The sequence below is a fragment of the Rhinolophus sinicus genome, chromosome 2, assembly GCF_057876585.1.
Source record: "Rhinolophus sinicus isolate RSI-liver-muscle chromosome 2, RSI-T2T, whole genome shotgun sequence".
Lineage (NCBI taxonomy): Eukaryota > Metazoa > Chordata > Mammalia > Chiroptera > Rhinolophidae > Rhinolophus > Rhinolophus sinicus.
Window position 1 is genome coordinate 86,804,890 of NC_142502.1, and position 18,896 is coordinate 86,823,785.

At 39.6% G+C, this 18,896-nt stretch overlaps 1 protein-coding gene across 1 annotated transcript in view; it reads right to left on the reverse strand.

Annotated features, from left to right (window-relative positions):
* Window positions 1–18,896, reverse strand: part of LRRC1 (leucine rich repeat containing 1) — a 115,130-nt gene that overhangs the window by 21,888 nt on the left and 74,346 nt on the right. The window contains exons 5-10 of the mRNA XM_019734770.3: window positions 7,954–8,010; window positions 7,612–7,675; window positions 7,143–7,217; window positions 4,527–4,671; window positions 1,936–2,054; window positions 347–430 (exon numbers count right to left, since the gene is read on the reverse strand). Of these exons, the coding sequence (XP_019590329.1) occupies window positions 347–430; window positions 1,936–2,054; window positions 4,527–4,671; window positions 7,143–7,217; window positions 7,612–7,675; window positions 7,954–8,010 (544 nt within the window). The remainder of the gene's footprint in view (window positions 1–346; window positions 431–1,935; window positions 2,055–4,526; window positions 4,672–7,142; window positions 7,218–7,611; window positions 7,676–7,953; window positions 8,011–18,896) is intronic.

The window sequence follows — 18,896 nt, forward strand, 5'->3', positions numbered from 1 at the left end:
ATGAGGCAGTTTAACTTCACATTAAACTCAGTCAAACCCTCAGTCTTCCACTTTCTCTGCCAAACTCCCAAATCACCCATTTCTGTCAATGGTGTCACCATTTTCTGTAGGTCAAGGCCGAAACATCAATCTGTCTCTTAAAAGAAAGAGACCCACCTACTCTCTTTAATGTTACTGATGATTATTCTTTGATATAATTCCTCCAACCAGCTCTACCGTCACGGATGAGAGTTCATACCTTTAAAAAGCACCACATAAGCCTTTTAAAAGTATTTGACAGTTTTGATACCTTGTGTATTATTAATTCTTTACGATTATTATTTTATTATTTTTTAAAAGCACATACCTCTTTTGGTAAAGACATTAATTTATTTCTGTCTGCATTCAAGTTGCTCAATTTCTTAAGCTTTCCAATGCTCTTAGGTAAGGTCTGTTAAAATAACATTTTTATTATTAACACATATTTTTAACATGGCTCACAGTAAAAACAGATCTTTTCAAAGACTTAAAGAACAATCTCACCAAGTAACGGAAGTAATAGTTCTTCTTGAATATCACGTATTTGTAAAGCTCATTTGGGGAATGTGGAATTGAATATTTTGCATTTTTCTTGGGAACAGAGAAACACCTCGTAAAGAGGTAATGAAGGCTCTTCAATACCAGAAAGTGAGAATTTAAAGACCCTTATCCCTTCCCGGCCTGCACTTGCGAGAAACCACACTGAGATGGCAGCCGTAGATGACGGTGGAAGCCAGAGTGCTGGGCAGGGCATCAGAGCTGTGATGGCGGAGGCTGGTGGGGGGAGCCCAGGACCAAACCAGAACCAGGCCTGGGCACACATGGGGGGTCTTCAACACTCTCATGGAATTCGAGGGTGAGTGTTATTTTTTAAATTGTTATGATTGCTGTTTTTAAGCCTAAAACCACAAAGCAGGGCGGATCATGTGGAGTTGGCCTGCACTGACAGAGGAGAGCGGCTGCGGGCTCCTTCACCAACTCTGCATCTTTGTTCAGCGCTCGCTGTCTTCCTCTGCTCTTTTCGCCTGAAGAGCATTACTTACTCTTTTTATAAAGAAAGGAGAAAAGGAAAGAAAGAGGAACAAGGAGAAGTAAAAGTAGGGTAAAAAAATCAAATGACAAAACGAAGATAGCAAAAAGAAAAGAGAAAGGTAGGAAAGTAAACTGCAGAAAAAATAGTGGCAACCAGGAGAGAAAGGAGAAGAGGAAGGGACAACTTAAGGACTGATGAGAGCAGAGGTGGCAGCAGGAAGTGAGAAGGCGGCTAAGGGTTGCTGTCCCCGGGCTGACCCACCATGCCAAGGACGCTGCCCTCAGTAGGACGGGCAGCCTGGACCCTGCTGGGTGCCTGCAGTCACCTCCACCCCAATTTCTAGGATGGGCTGAGATCATAGATCAAAGCCCAGCAGATATCACGCTCTGGCTTCTCCCGAAAGACGTTCCTCCCCCCAGTCCCACCAAGGCTTTCCCTGACCAACCACCATCTCTTCCTTTTCTCTCCCACGCTTCCCATTTGCTCAAGGAACCCAGAGAGAACAGCGTTTCCGCGGGCGGTCGTTGGACACCATGGCAGAAGTATCCGCATACCCACCGACACTGGCTTTTCCCTACACCTCACTGGGGAGCCCGTGACGCGTCCGTGATGTGTCGGTTCCTTCCCTGTCACGTCAGTACCGTGCGTGGCGTACACGTTCCAACAGGGGAACTTCTACTACACCACTGTCTTCACTTAAGCAGGTTAAAAAAATGACCATCTTTATGCCATGTATGTGCTTCGTGCATCCCTTTTTCAGGTGTAGCATAAGGAAATTTCCATTTAGTCCACTCAAATTACAAATAAGTAGAACCGACCCTAATAGGTCTTTATAATATAGAAACCACACTATAAATAGCCATTGGAATGTCAGCCACACTCACCAGGAGCCGGTTTTCTGTAAGAACTAATTCAGTGAGGCTTTCACAGTCCCCGACTGTTTCAGGCAACTGTGTTAGTCTGTTCTGATCCACCTTCAAGATTGACAGTTTCTTTAATTTTCCTGTAAAAGCATTATTTAAACTCATTAGTTATAACTGTTTTCCTAATCATCACTTGCTATTTCCTGTCTTTTTTGTTTTAAATAGTTATTCATTTTCCCCTCACCCAGCTTTTCATATTATGAAACTATCATTCTCATTTAGATCAAGTTGAGAGTTAAAATAATTTGTTCAGAGCATCAAAAACAGTCAGCAATTAGAAGCAAATCGTTTTAAAAGCCACTACCTAAAAATATCGTATCCGAGCCAGAAATTTTAAAGAAAAACAAACAGCTGCCTCTTAATGGATCTTTAAAAACACGAGATGGTTCGAGACCCGAGGAGAGAGGCTTTCATGTTACTCCAAGAATCATCCTTACTAAAACCAAAAAACAATGAAGTGCAGTTTATTCTATAACCTATAAATGAAATGACTTAGTGAAGTATCTCTATATGCAGCATAAGACGGTCATCTGAGACGCCACATTAAGGACTAAGGCTATTTCACTCCGGACAGGAAGGCTGGACTTACTGGCGATGCCCTCCGGCCAGGGGAAAAAAGAATGGGTTTACTGTAGCCTCCTGAGAGTCCCCAGGGAACGAAGGAAATCCTAAATCATTCAGATCCTCATTTTCAACTACAGCGCAGGAGACTGAGGCCAGAGAGCAGATGTCCTTTGGTATCTACTAAGAATGGCTGGCAGGTAGCACCACTTTCCCCAGTAATATCAGAAAGCAGCCTCTACCTTAAAAGAGACATAAAGCTGGAGAAAGGGAAATGTTGAAAGGATTAATTTGCCTTCTGTGGCCCTACAGGGCAAAGGAGAAGAGCACACCGCTGATAAGCTCTTTATTTAGCATAATGAATACCCTACCAACCCTGTTGCCAGAGGGCTTCCACCGTCCTCACCGGGGGGAGCCGCGTTCTCTGCACCTTGCTGAACAGCACACCTGACACATCCTCCCCAGCAGAGAGGTCTCCTTAACAATGGTACTGGCAAGTGGTCTCGCAGCCTCCCCTGGAATACTTCTAGTGACAGGACACTCATCTCTTTACTACGCAGCCCAGACTGATTTGTAACAAACATTTCTTTTAAAGCTCTTTCTTTAATCAAATTGAGATTTAAAATCCTTTCATTTCACCCATTTAAACTGGAAGATGTAATACAGTGTTTCCCCGAAAATAAGACCTAGCTGGACCATCAGCTCTAATACGTCTTTTGGAGCAAAAAGTAATGTAAGACCCGGTCTTATATAACATAATATAAATGTAATATAATATACTGTAATATAATATTAATATAATAATACTTGGTCTTATTTTAATATAAGACCAGGTCTTATATAACATAATACAATACAATATAATGTAAGACCAGGTCTTATATTGAGTTTTGCTCCAAAATACGCATTAGAGCTGATGGTCTGGCTAGGCCTTATTTTCGGGGAAACACAGTAACTCTGCTTCTCCTTCTCCCGGGACAGCCTTTCAAATGCTTGAAGTCAGCCATCTCGTGCCTCATACTTCTTCCTATTCCATGCAACAAAACATCCCCAGTTCCTACAATTGCTTTCAGATGCCATATATGATTCTCCACCTACAGTCAAACTCCCCATCAACTTTCCCACCCGCCTTAACCAAAAGGCAATGCCTATACGCCTGCTGAGCTGCTACGATCAGTTACCACTTTCATCTTGACCAAATACCAGAAAGGAAGTGGTCCTCTGTCATAGAGCTTCTCCAACTACTGAAAATCTTTGCAAAACTTCCTTTGATATTTTGAACAGAAGTTAAATGAAGGTCAAAGACAGCAATCTTATGACAACCATACAGTTACATATAGTTTCTTACGACTTCCAAGCAGCTTTGCTCTGGTGGAGCTGCTAGTCCATATCTGCTGCTACTTTCCCTGTTTCCATTTATTTTCTCAAACTGAACTGAATTCCTTTATGGTAAAGGAAATGCCTGGACTAATTTTAAAACAAGCAAACAATCAGAAATAGGACGGAATGGTTAACATAAAAGATTATTCTCAATGTACCGGAAAAGGCTCAACTCCGGCATACCATTCTCTCTTCAACAGCCTTTCCCTAAGTCATGCAATTAGGTCAAAGTTACTTTCTCATAAACTACGTAAGATGCTCCATTAGAAATTTCTTAGCGATCGCTCATATGCTTGAAACACATTCTGTTAGCTGAGCTAATCCCTCCCAAAATCATAAGATGCGAATGAAGTAGATATAAATCAACACTTACAAGTAATAATATCTATAATTGCTGCCAAACCAGTGCAACAGAAATACTTGCATATAGAGAAGCTTAAATTGTATTGAATATTCTTTGCTTTCCTTCCTTCTTAAAAAAAAAAACAACAAGGAGACTACAGGAGCCACCTCCTCAGCACCTGACAGTGGTGACCAAAGGATCAGTGTGTCCTCCAAACACTGGGGACAAAAGCCAGCACCTTTAGTAGTTAGTTGTTTTCAGTACTTACCAATGCCATCAGGAATTGTTTCTAATAAATTCTGGGAAATGACTAAATCCGTTAATGAAGTCAGGCCACTGATTTCTTCAGGAAGTCTTTCCAACCTGTTTTCAGAGACATCTAAGCACAGCAGGTTCTTCAGATTTCCTATTTCCTACATTAATGACATAGAAAAAGAAACTCATGCTTAAACCTGCCATAGTACAGAGGAATTTGTCACAGTGATATTTCACAATCAAATCCCAAAGCAGTCCTAAGGATGTTTCCTCAGCTTTTATCCACATGTGAAAGCAGGAGTAAATTTCCACACTCCCTTCCAATGAAAACGGGAAGCTGCATGAATTTCAGACATGGGGCTGGGAGGGATGCCAAGCCCTCCAACTTCAGGCAGGAATCATTCCCTTCACAGATGAAAAGATAGGTACCAAGATACAACACATGACTTTAAGGTCACACAAACGGGGTGGGGGGGAGGGGGGAGGCTGGAGTCCAGTTCTCCAAGTCTGGAACCAATCACTTAGTAACCAGCTTACACTTCAGGATGACCCAGAGATTTTCTCTGTTAAGAAACTATCTACTTTTTATCTCCCGTGACAGGTACAACAAACATCAATGCAGAACTGGAGCACAAAGACCCACTGACACATTTAACATCAACAGAAAAGAGAAGCACACTGCTTTTAAGGAAAACAGTCTCTCCAGGAGTGGGGCAAGTACCTCAATGAGTCTAACAGTCTATTCAAAAGCTACCTTCCATTCACAAAATGCGTATTTTCTCTCTTATAACTGCTTCCATTTTTCCATTCCACTGCCACCCCATTAAATTCTCACTCTCTCATTACCCTCTCACCTGAACTGTTAGTTCTGCCTCTTGGTCTCTTTCTAACTAAGTCTGTTCTACAAACTGTGCTTCCATGTTTCCCTCCTGGAAACAGAGCTAGTTCTAGTCATGTAATCAGACCACCTCTTCTACTCAAAAAAAGGTCTCATGGCTCCCTGATGTCTACATAAGTACAAATTCGTCAATCTATATTTAATTTCATCTGATCTATTCTTTCCAGCTTATCTCCTTGCAAATATACATCCAATGACCCCACTCCTGTATTCCTAGTCTGTAGCAAACCAGGCTACATTTCTACTAATTTCATGCCAGACCCAGGATGTTCTACTTTTTCATTAATTCCTTTTAACGATGTTGTTATATTCTTTCCTTTCTTTCATGAAGGAAGAAAAATAATTTTGATTATTTGAGACTGTCTGATGTGTTTAGTCTTGATTTAATAGAAGTTTACACAAGAGAAGCAAATGAGATGTTTAAATAACCATTTATAACACGATCACTGGCGTTTCAATTTCTTCGTGTTTAGGATGTGGCATTTTGCACATTATCATTTATGCACATTTGCACACACATATACTCTTCCCTTTCATGTATAATAGCTGATACTTTATTACTTTCCTGATAACTTCCTGGTATCTTTTCCCAACCCTGTGACTCCCAAAGTAACTAGACTTCTCTCAATCAGGATTTCTCCCAATTTTCTAGAGAAATCTAAGTATTAATAAAACCCTCACCCACACGTTGTTGATCTGTTCTTTCTTTTTCCTAAATGCAGTCAAGACCTCAAATTAGAAATAGACTCAACTTAGTTCCTTAGTTCCATCAGTCGTAAGCGATGTCATGGAAATTCCAGTGCTATCACTACAGCAATAAAATTTGTACTTTAGTACTTTACTAGAACACTTTAACACTAACGCAGTGGCAGACTTCCCTGTGTTGACATGGCATTCCGCACCTGAAGTGCACAGCCCATCACGACTGGTTCACATAGCTGGGGAGAGAGCACCTGAATTACTTTAAAACACAAACACCTAGACCATCATGAAATATATTCTGACTTTAAAGACCGGCTGTGCGATACACCAAAGAATAAAATTCAATGATAGCTGGAGGAAAACAAAATAAGAGGAAAATGCCCACTTGTGGTTGTTTGCTTGTTTGCTTGTTTAGGTTTCTCTTTCAACTAACCAGAAGGCTGGCTTGCTCACTGGGACTCCACAAGACAACTATGTGTTCAGAAGTCTATACAAGACTCCATTTCATTTGGAACATGGTTCTCCTACTTGGTAACAGTAGGGAAGACCTGAACACCACCACATTCCAGCTAAACCACAAGCAATTTTTTAAAAATTTATGTTAAATAAAAACTTTTAACATTGCTTTTACATCAATTATTACAGGGGAAAATGTGGTCAAAACTATCCCAAAGCACCTGGCACATCATAAAGAGTGGCAGAAATATATGCACCATCAGAATCAGGGGTCCTGGTAATTCACCAATTTGCAGGGCTTGAAGTAACCCACACGGGTAGCAAGGATGAAGACTTCAGAAACTAAAGGATACATTTACTATCTTTAGAAATTGTGGGTTGAGGCTTTCAGTTTTTCTATGGCATTATAGCATGAGGAATGCTCAACATATTTTTCCAAATGTGCTTTTTCAACCAGTGCTTTGGTTTTCAAGATCTCTTTTATTGAAAATTTCATGCAGAAGCAGGGAATACATGAGGGTAGTGGCTGTTGTTTTATGTTTTGGGGGAGACACTGCGAAATTAACAACTTACCTGAGGTAATTCTGACAGCTGATTGCCATCCAACCAGAGATCCTTTAGATGTAAGAGAGCTCCGATTGATTCTGGCTAAAACAACAAAAAAATAACGTTATGGTAACAAAGATCCAATTTTTAGTCTTCACTAAAAAGAAAGAATCCTATTTCAACAGTTAACTATTGGGTACCACAGAGATGTTTGTGGGTATTTCTCTAACATCAAGCCCCCCTTCCTAAAATCACCCCAGCACTCTCCAAGAATGCCAGTTGTTTCCACGTAGGCCCATCATCTCTAGTGCTGACCCTTCTCGCCCCTGAATCATAATTCATAACCCGTGTGAACTGTAGCACATTCTTTAATGTTGCCAAGCTATATATGTGGAAATATTGGTTTATAAGCATCCCCACGGAGCTCCCCCCAAATATTTTGTGATCATAACTAAGGAAAAGGTTAAATTCAAATCACCCTTTAATATAGACTTACCAAATTATATATTTCATTGTTTCCTAAATCAAGTTCTTCTAGTCTCCGTAGCTGGGTAAGCGAGCTATTTTTAAAAAAAAAAAAAGCTCTTAGTACTTAGAAATGCTGAGCAAAGTGGGTGTTCCTCACTTAAACTAATTCTCAAAAATAAGATTCATTTGGATTTTATGCAGTAAATATTGCATTGATTGGATGGGCTATCAAGAGAAAGCTGGCGTCTCCCAAGCTTTCTATACGACACAGAATCACTTTTTGACAGAATACTATAGCATAATACATTTTTTTTAATGCTTCAAGAAATTCATTTAGTACAAAATCCCCTCATTTTCCCCAGAGACTTACTCAGGAAGATACGTAAGAAGATTCTCTCTCAGTTCCAGTGAAGCCAGGTTATAAAGACTAGAAATGAACAAAAGAAAAAAGTATAAGGAAAATTCCTGAGATTCTTCCTATCCCGTTCCCCCACCCCCCACCCCCCACTCCCAAAACACACTCCACAAGTAGCAACTCTTAGTAAAACCATGTATGTTATTTTCCGGGTGAAGACTATGTATCATCACCACCCCCATTAAAAACAATATAATCTCTACCTCCCAAATTTTAATATTAAAATAAAAAGAGTAGTAGCGTCACTATAAGGCACCCTCATTCAAACACCTTGTACGCTTGACATGTGAAAATAGCTCACTAGTCATTGAAACACAACCACTCTCGGGATCAAGACAGAAGCCAAATATGTGCTTCTAGACTTTAGAATGTCAAAAATGTGCCGTTCCCAGAAAAACAGCAACACTTTTCATCTCCCGGAGCTCAGAGTTCTTCTTCCAAACATCAGCGAGAGACCTTCCCTGTCTGAAAGTAGTGGGCATCTCACACCAGAGAGCCCAAGTGCTCTACGTAAGCCCATAAACTCAGAGGGCAAGTGGCAGCGGCGCTATGGAAATAACTGCCATTGCAATGCATTAGGGATGATGTAATAGCGCACCTCACGTGCTGCCTGGAAGACCAGACTGATTCAATACATGGTGGCTACAATAATAACATTGCTTTTACTTCTATGAAACCCCAGAATGGTGCTCTACCCTGCAGATTCTCTGCCTCTCAGGTGTAATCCATGCCTACTCGTAGCACCGTGAAGAGACACTGATTATCTGGGTTGAATCTTCAGAGGCAGTGGCCACTCCACACCACCAGAAATCTAAAACATCCAAGCGATATCAGCTGGCCCAACACACTGATTCAGAAGATGCCTGATTCGTCTGCTACTCCAACGGGCTCTGTACCAAGCTCGAAACCAATCGAAAACCCAAGCTTTTGCTAATGTCACCATAGTAACATCCAGATTTGGAGAATTTTCATGTACGAGCGCAGAGAACTCAGGAGTGAGACATTAGCCCAACGCTCTAATCTGCCTTAATCCTCTATTCTCCTGCCAACCTGAAAGTCAGAATCATGGGCACTAACAAAGCTGGTTTCATAACATTAGAGAATGTAAGAAAGCTTGATTTGCATGACTAGGATATACATACCGAAAGCCTGTTTGCTTGAAAATGTATTTTAATTAAACTATGAAATGCACATCTTCTGTATCTCCTCCAATTGTAGAAAACTGAATAATAGTTCTCATGATTAAAGCAAGAGCAAACATATAAATCTCTTTGGAATGTATTTTCTTCTAAATCAAAATCCCTTCTAATACGTAATTATGAGTATAATGCCAACAGTCTCAAAAAAAAACAACACAGAAACCAAGAGTAACCAGGTGGGAAGCTGGAGCTATCCAGTTCTACTTTCTCTGGGCCAGTGTTTACGTAGAAGAAGTAACAATGTTAGTGAGGACATCACCCACTATCTACTTCCAAAAGCAATCAGTAATAAGGGTGACAAGTAAGATCTTAAAACTAATTGTAAAAAGAAGATTTCAAAACAAAGGGCTTTGTTTTCAAACGCTTAGCCAATTTTACTGTGGAGGCGGTAATCATTTCTAGTTTCTAACGTTCACATTTCTAGTTTAAAAATCACTGACAGAACTGTCGTTTTATCTGTGCAACATTCCATTGCTTTTGCACCTAGGTTGACACACAAAAGACATCCTCTAATAAAAGGAGAGAAAGCCCTGCTTTGTTTCAAAAACTTGACGTGCTGGGCCTCGTCAAATGCACGTTACCAAGCAGGTCTTGGTGTTCCCAAGGGCTGCGGCCGTGCCCAAGGCCACCTGCCTGACTCAGAAACGAGAGCTAAGAACTAGTCGTTCTCAGTGCAGAGGATCATCAACCAACTTGTAACTAACCACACGTTGTCCATAGCTGGTGACTGATGGGACAACTAGGAACAGAAAGGAAAGACAGAGCTTTGACTACTACAGACTCCCAGCTCCCATAGGAGCCCAAACCTCAGGGTGTCACCTGGACTAGTCGTTCTAAGTGCAGAGGATCATCAACTGATTCTAGAATGAAACTGTGGCTTTGGTTCTCAGCAGTGGCTCGCCTTGGATAATTCCAGGCCAAGTGCAGAACCCTACAGCCTGCTCCAGAATGTGCCTCTCCCGTCTGTTCTAGTAACAGCGGATGGACAACAGGATCTGCCTGAATGCAGATTAAACCAGCGACATTAATACAAAAGTGAATGAATGAATGAATGATTTCCCTTCCTCGTCTTTCAGAATATAGTATCTTCACTCAAGACTTCAGGGCCGTGCCTCCCCTTCAAAGTAACCTATTCAACTCAACACAAACATCATTGCATCTATCATAGCACCTAACAAAGAACACAGTGCTGAGAAGTGCTGGAGTGAGGGGATTATGAACCCATTTCTGTCTACTTCAGAGGCCAGGCTCTTAACATTAGGCTAAGAGAAACAAGGAAATCCAAGCTTCCCATGCATTTATCAGCCACTTCAGTTAAAATATGATATCATAAGGACAAAAGAAAAGTATCGGGTATTTCTAATACCTTTACGAATGTGGCAAAAATTAGACACTTGACATGCAACCTGAGAATTACTAATCTTTAATATTCCTACTACTAATAATGACATATTGTTGTAAGTGCTTTCTAAGAAGTAACTTTATGGATGAGAAAACTAACGCACACTGAGGGAACCTGAACAAGGTCTCACACAATTGGTAGGTAGGTGGCAGATTCACTAAGGAATCTGCATTTTTAATCACTATCTTCTGTGGTCTCTCACTCTTAAGTCAACTTTGTAAATAGATAATACATTAATATACATGTACAATAAAGTATTCATTAATAAGTTTTCCTCCCACCTGTGTCCCTCATCTATCTGGTTTCCTAACATCGAGACCCTTCTTATGAGAAGTCACCTTTTTTGTTAGCTACTTTTGCATTTTTCCAGAGTTTTCTTTCATGCAAAGACAAGCAAATATGAATATACAGTCTTCTCCTTCTCTTTTTCACATGAACGGTAGCACCCAATACACGTCTGGTACTTTGTTTCCCTCACATAACAGATTTTTGTCTCATTTCTTATTTTTACATACCAGCAGTTTTTTTTTTAATTGCATAGTATCTCACTGTCTATACATACCATATATTTTTTTTAAAATACTCCCCTATTAGTAGTTATTTTACCCTTCAATTTTAATTTCTGGCAAATTATACTTCTACATGATACTGTTGGAATGACCTCATCTTCCCTCCCAGAAAAAAACATGATTTTCTATTCTCCCTACCACTCCCACCTTTTCTACCACCAAATAGGGTTAAAACAAAACCTAATAACTCCTGTAGGCAGAGTGTGGTGAAGCATTTCTCCTCAGTCCACTAATGCTTAGTGTTTTACACAGTTCATGATAGCAGGGACAAAAGTAATACTCTTTTGTAAGTCAGAATGTAGGCCAACTGTATTTTTAGGATTCTATTTCAGGGACTGGGTGAGTGGTTTCTTTAAAGAATTGACATCTGTTCTTCACTATATTTTTAAAAACCTTCTTTTATACACTTGGATTACTGTTCGATTTTGATTGCCAAAATCATTAAGAAAGGAAAGAATAAAATAAATTAAGGTAGCCCAAGCAAACAAAGGTAGTACACTATAAAGTCATTAAAACATAAACTCTATAAACATTTATGGCAATGATATTTGGGGAAAACAATATTGATGGGGATAAAGGGAGCTGTTTAACATTCATAATATTTCTGCATTTTAAAATACCAATTAGTATTTAAGAACTCTCTGGTTATAAACTTCCTTATAGTGGCTTTGCTCTGGATACTTTTCTAAAAATTTTTATTTTTTCTTTTGAAACAATAACTATTTTTTATAGAAACTCCCAGGCCTCAAAAAAGAGCATTAAATATGATAACAGTTTTCAAAAAGAAGATTCATTCCTCTCAGGCAGCATGCACTAATACAATATAGGTAAACAGCCTCCCACGAGGCTGTAACAGCAAGGGTCACGTGACTCACTTCAAGGCCACTCAAATTAAGGTCACCATCCCCAAGGGTAGCAGAGACAAAAATCAGACCCACATGCTCTACTTCAATCTGCCAGAGAACCCAGAGCCCATCTATTGGCTCGACTTCTATTAGCAAACTATCATAATTAAATGTATATTCATAATAACCACTTAGTGACTGACAACTATGTTTTGGGCACAGTGCCAGTCCATTACATAGATTCCTCATCCTTTAAAAAGGCTATTTTTTGAGGGGGGAAAAATTTCAGTAAACAGAGTAGAGATGTGTAGATATGTTAGCCTAACTTACTTTTTTTTTTTGTCGGGGATGGGGGCAATATTAGTTTCTTTTATGACCAAGGATATGTGCTCTCATGGAGACAGATCCACAAAGTAAAGACAAAGCAGTATGCTGCCAGATGGAAACAGAGGCTTCCAGATCCTCAAAATCCTCCCTGAGTTCCCACTGGGGTTTCTGTATCCTCCCACCTTCACTTCTACTTCCTGTCACATGAAAACCTGGGGGCTCTGGCTATGTGTACCTGCCTGATCACCAGGTGTGAGTAACTGAGACAAAATGACCTTAGCACATTACTCGTAAGGCTATACTACAGCCTATTTCCAGTAAGAATAAATTGGGTCAGTTTCCCTGATATAGTATCATCTTTCAGCAGTACCAGGCTTCAAGTCTAAGGTCCATCCTTTTCTTTTTTTCATTGAGATTTATTTTACATTGTATAAAATTCACCTTTTTTAATGTGCACAATTCAGTGGTTTTTAGTATATTCACAGGTTGTACAAACATCACCACTATCTAATTCTGGAAAATCTTCATCACCCAAAAAGAAACTTCATATCCATCAAAAGTCATTCCTTACACTCACCCTGCCACCCACCCCCAGCCCCTGCCCTGGCCACTGGCAACCACTAGTCTAATGTCTCTTTTCATGCATTTTTCTATACTGAACACTGCATGTACATGCAATCCTACTCGGGTGGCCGGTTAGCTCAGTTGGTTAGAGCATGGTACTGTTAACACCGAGGTTGCCAGTTCGATCCCCACAAAAAGAATCATACAATATGTGGCCTTTTCTGTTTTCTGCCTGACTTCTTTTACTTAATGTTTTTAAGGTTTATCAATGTCATAGCCTGTTTCAGTACCTCATTACTTTTCATGGCTGAATAATGTTCCATTAGATGGCTATGTCACATTTTATTTACCAGTTCATCCACTGATGAAAATTTGAGTTGTTTCTACTGTTTGGCTATTATGAATAATGCTGCTATGAACATTCATGAACAAATTTTTCTGCAGACATGTGTCTTTAATTCTCTTGGGTTTACATATCTAGGAGTGAAAATGCTGGGTCATATGGTAACTATGTTCAACTTTTGAGGAAGAACCTGCTCCTTCCAATGAGGGCTGCATCGTTTTATATTCCCACCACCAATATATGAGGGCTGCAATTTCGCCACGTCCTCACCAACACTTGTTCATATTTTTGATGACAGTCGTCTAGTGGGTGTAACACGGTGCATCACTGTGGTTTCCATTTGCGTTTATCTGATGACTAATGATGCTGAGCATTTTTTCACGTGCAGATTGACATTTACCGTATTTTGCCATGTATAACGAACACTTTTTTGACCAAATTTGTGAGGGAAAAATAAGGATGCACATTATAGACGGGTAGTACTAATTCCATATCCATATAAATGTTTTCAATCCTTTTATTTATGCTTAAGTAGTTAAAAGTGTAACTCTAGAAATCAATGACAATATCCGTATGCAAAATAATACCCTGGAATATGATAATCGGTTTTGCTGAACTTACGATGAAGTCTGCAATGACGAAGAGTGCTTGGCCTTCAATGATGCATAAATATCATAAATTTGTTACCGGTACATAAAATTTCTTATACCTTGTATCTGTTCTTGTGGTTTGTAATTCTTTGTTACATGACATTTCTTGTACCATAATGTTAAGAAATAAATGCTAAAATTCCTTTATAATATAAAAAAGTACCTAAATGAAAACAAATAAAAATTTGAATTAAAAAATTAAAACGAGAAATTTTTTTTCTCTGAAAGTTTGGGCCAAAAATGTGGGTGTGCATTATATATGGGGGCGCATTATACATGGCAAAATATGGTATATATTTTCTTTAGACAAATGTCTACTCAAATCTTTTGCCCATTTTTAATTGGGTTACATGTCTTTTTATTGTTGAGTTGTAAGACATCTTTATGTATTCTGGATATAAGACACTAATCAGATTTGCAAATGAGTTGCAAATATTTTCTCCATCTGCAGGTTGTCTTTTCACTTTCTTAATAGTATCCTCTGATGCACAAAAGTCTTTAATTTTGATTATGTTCAATTTATCCATTTGTTTTTCCTTTTGTTGTGTGGGCTTTTGGTATCGAAGAAACCCATGCCAAATCCAATGTCACGAAGATTTACCCCTAGTTTTCTGATGAGAGCTCTGGCTCTTACATTTAGGTCTCTATTCCATTTAGAGTTCCTTTTTACATGTAGTATGAAGTAGGGGTGTAACTTCATTCTTCTGCATGTGGATGGTCAGCTATCCCAAAAGCATTTGTTAAAAAGACTGTTTTTCCTCACTGAATTGTTTCAGCACTCTTGTCAAAATCATTTGACCATAAATGCAAGGGTTTATTTCTGAATTTCCAATTCTTTTCCATTGACCTGTGTGTCTCTCTTTATGCCACAGCCTTGATTGCAGCTTTGTGGTTAAGTTTTGAAATCTCAAGTGTGAGTCCTCCCACTTTGCTCTTCTTTAAGATTGCTTTGACTGTTCTGGGTCTGTTATACTTCCGTATGAATTTTAGGATCAACTCATCAATTTCTATAAAAAAGCCAGTTAGGATTTTGATGGGATTGAGTTCAATCTGTAGACCAATTTGGGGAGTACTGCTATCTTAACAACATTAAGTCTTTCACTCCGTAACAAATGAGGTCTTTCCATTTATTCAGTCTTTCACTTCTTTCAACAATGTTTTGGAGTTTGCAGCGTATGTAGCCTACATTTCTTCTGTTAAATTTATTCCTAAGTATTTTATTCCTTTTGGTGCTTTATAATGGGATTGTTTTCTTAATTTCATTTCTGGATTGTTCAATGTTAGTATATAGAAATACAACTGATTTTTGTATATAAATCTGGTATCCCATAGTCTTGCTAAATTAATTTATTAGTTCTAATAGTTTTTGTGGGTTGCTTAGTAGTCTCTATATACAAACATCATGTCCCTTCTTTGGGCTAACTCATTTTTTAAAAGTAAAAACTACAGTGTGTGATTTACTTGAGTAGAAATTGATACAACTGATCTCCATAAAAATTTTTTCAGTATTAAAATGCTCTTTTGGAAGACAAATTCATTCACAAAGCATACCAACATGTGAAAACTCCTTCAAGCAAAACTATTCTTCCCGTCTCTACCAGTGAAATCTTCCAAGTGCTTTTAGTGACAGTAAATTAAAAAACCATTGTTCACTAGGCACTGTTTTCAAGGGCATATCATCAATTTTATTCAGACAGTTTTCTTAAAGCCTACCCAAGACTTGGAATTCGACTCTACGATCCTACGGAACATTTCTCCTCCTCGACTGTTGGCCCTTCCAATGCTAACTCGCATCTTCAGTGATATAGAAAGTCATTTAACTTAATTTTACTCCAAATTTTTCTAAAAGTGATTTACAGAAGTCTTCGAAAAATGAAAATATGCAAAACGTTTCATGAAATAAAAAATTAGGGACATGGAAAGCTGGAAGAAACTAATACGTATGCTCACTGTGAGGCATCACACAGTAAAGGAAATGCAGCTTCTTCAAAGAAGAACTCAAGTTTAAATCCCAGCTCTACCACGCACCAATGACACAAACCTGGGCAGATGGCTTGTCCTCATTTTACACACAATTCTAATAAAGCTCAGGATGGGTAATGCTAACCTCATGAGTACAGATGTTGTAATGAGACAGTGTATGTCTCACAGGGCACCCACCCCATTGTAAATGCCAGCAACACCTCTCCCTCCAATTCCTTAAGTCCCTTCACCACATGGAAATTAATACAGCTGCTCTCCCTGATCACTGAAATTAGCTTTCAGCTTTCCAGCAACAAAAACAGAAGAGGAAGTGTGATAAATGTCAGAACTGTTGTTAAAAGGAAGAAGGTTACCAGTTCTTCTGGTGAGGATTTTTTTTTTTCCCCTACAAATGCATATTTTTAAAATCTCTCCCTAATAGCTCCTTATATTGGGGAAATTAAGCAATATTAATGGACAATAATTATTCTTCATTAGAAGGTTTTAGAGCAAAAAAAGCAGTGTTTTTTCCACAGTTACTTCTTTATATCAACTTTTTACACAAACTGAGTAAGACAAAAAAGTGACTGCGTCAGAACAGGCTAACATGGTCCTAGGACAAAGCTTCCAGAACCTCACTGGATTGCAGAACCTATGATGGCAAGCTGGAACCCACCAGAGTGTGGGAGGTAACTGTGTGCCTCGTCACACATATTTGTTCAGTGTGTCAGAGCAACGCCACGTTCAGCACAAACACAAAGAATCATCCCACTGACACCCCCACTGTTTCAGGGTACAAGGTACTCCAGGTGCACACACTAATCACAGACACACACACACTACACAACTAGACTTCTGTGTACAAAGGACTCAAGTGCTTATTGTGTGGGACGTGAAGGGTAAGGTCCGGGAACCTGCAAACTGGGGATCTATTTCACCTCTGCCAATCACTGGAGAAGGCTTGACAAAAGAGGTAGAGTTTTCAATCATTAAGTAAGGAAAAACCTCAGCCAGTTTGAAAAGAGGAGGCGGGTAAGAATTTTTAAAGTTCACTTTCATGAAAGGCTTCGAAGCTTTTTGCTTGGTTTGAGCAGAGCTCAAAACTGTAAAAACTCCCCAATGCATGCTGGTACAATAAACAAGTACGATCAAGCGTCTCATACAGTGGTCTCCAAACTTAACCTGAAAAATATTTGCAGCAGACTTTTGTAAAGCAAATAGTATATGCAACACCAACAGGAAAAAATGTGAAAGCTAATAATAGAGCTGCGCTGATGCAAACAGGAATGAGCAGGGACCACCCACCAGAGCTCTGCTCTCACTGCACAAGGCCCTGGAGGGACTTCAGTGGAATCCCGGGGGCCTGACAAAGCAGAGTTTGAGAACCCGGATCTGGAGCTTGACTCCCAAACATAGGATTCTAAGCACATTTAAGAGTATACTTTCACAATCTGTATATTTACTTTAAAAATATATAGCTGTTACTATGTGCCAATACATTGTATATATTATAAATTGTACATAAAATCAAAACATTTTAAGTAGAGGATAAAACAAAAGAAAACATATTTTATTAAAGACCCAAAAATCTGTTGACTCACATTAGTGAGAGCAATGGGATTGAAAATACCGTGTTATGGATTAAATCTTTTGTTTTACCTTTTAGTACAAAACAGTTGTTTCTAAATTGTTTGTTTTGATACTTGGCTTAATGGCTTTAATAGATGGAAAGGATGCGTCACACAGTTACGCTGATCCAAAAGCACATCATCACCTGCATTTATTAAATCAGCCTACTACTTTTAAAAATTTCTTCTGATTAGGGAAAGGTCTTTGTTGAAATTCGGCTGATAAACTACCACCTTCCCTGATGTCATTCACTTGTTCAGGAAGCCCAAAGAGGAGGTGTTGCCATTTTGTATTTTTAACAAAAGGGCTTTAGAAAGCCCACTGAAGGGGAGTTAGTTTCTCACTCAGGGCTAAACATCACCTTTCCTTGGAAGGACCAGAGTGCTGATGCGCCATCACAGAAAAGAGGCAGCAAATCTGGGACACTTTGAGTGAAAGAAAAACAGGTGATTTTGCGCGAGGTAGCCAGTACCCCTCTGTGTGGTTCAATAGAGTTTCATGATCTTTCCTTGTCTCATTACAAAGTGTTATAAAGCTTCTGTTATTTGAGAGACTGGCTTTATCAGGCAGAGTAAGCACACGAGGGTTCCCCGGTGGGAAGCCACGCAGTACAGGACGGGAACGCGGTGCTTCCCGGGGCACTGAAGCACAGAAACCAGCGTGGCGCCAGTGTCTTCCCACACACCAAAGGCTGGAGCTGTGTGCGCCCAGGTATTCCCAACAGTGTGTGCACCCCAGTATTTGAGACAGTGACACGGATGGCTATCGTGCACCGAGTTGCCCGGGGAAGGTGCAGCAAGCCTACAGAAGCACCATGGAACATTACACTTGAAAGAGACAGCAAGACTCAAGGTCTGTCAGTCACGCGGGAACTGCTAGTTCAGGTGGTCCAGTGTCACATTCGAGAGCAGGTCATTGCATCTTTGCGAGCTGTGTTTTCAGCAACTGCTGTGATAAAAGGCAGGTATCAGGTGAAAAAGCAATGTAGCAAAGGAAAAGAGGCGCAGTTTGAGCAGCTGATCAGTGGCCAACAGGTAATTACATCCTCCAGCAAACAACTGGGGATATTTAAGAATGAGATAAAAATATTTATTCTTTCAATTTATGTGTATTACTTTTTAAAACAACTACTAGGGTGTTAGAAAAACACTTATCAAGTTGTTTGGACCTAACTACTTAATAAACAGAACTATGAGGTATCTCTAGAGGTGGTAAGAAAAAGTTACTCAGCCCCAAGGGCCCGGGGAACTGTCTTATGGTGATGGTAGGGGGAGTCGTGCAAAACCACGGGAACAGAGACGAGGGAAGCCCTACTCCAGTTCCAATTTGGCATCAACTCCCAAACACTCTTCAGACTCTGTGGGCAACTCAAACACACGATGGGGCAGATGCTTGCAGGGGCCCCAGC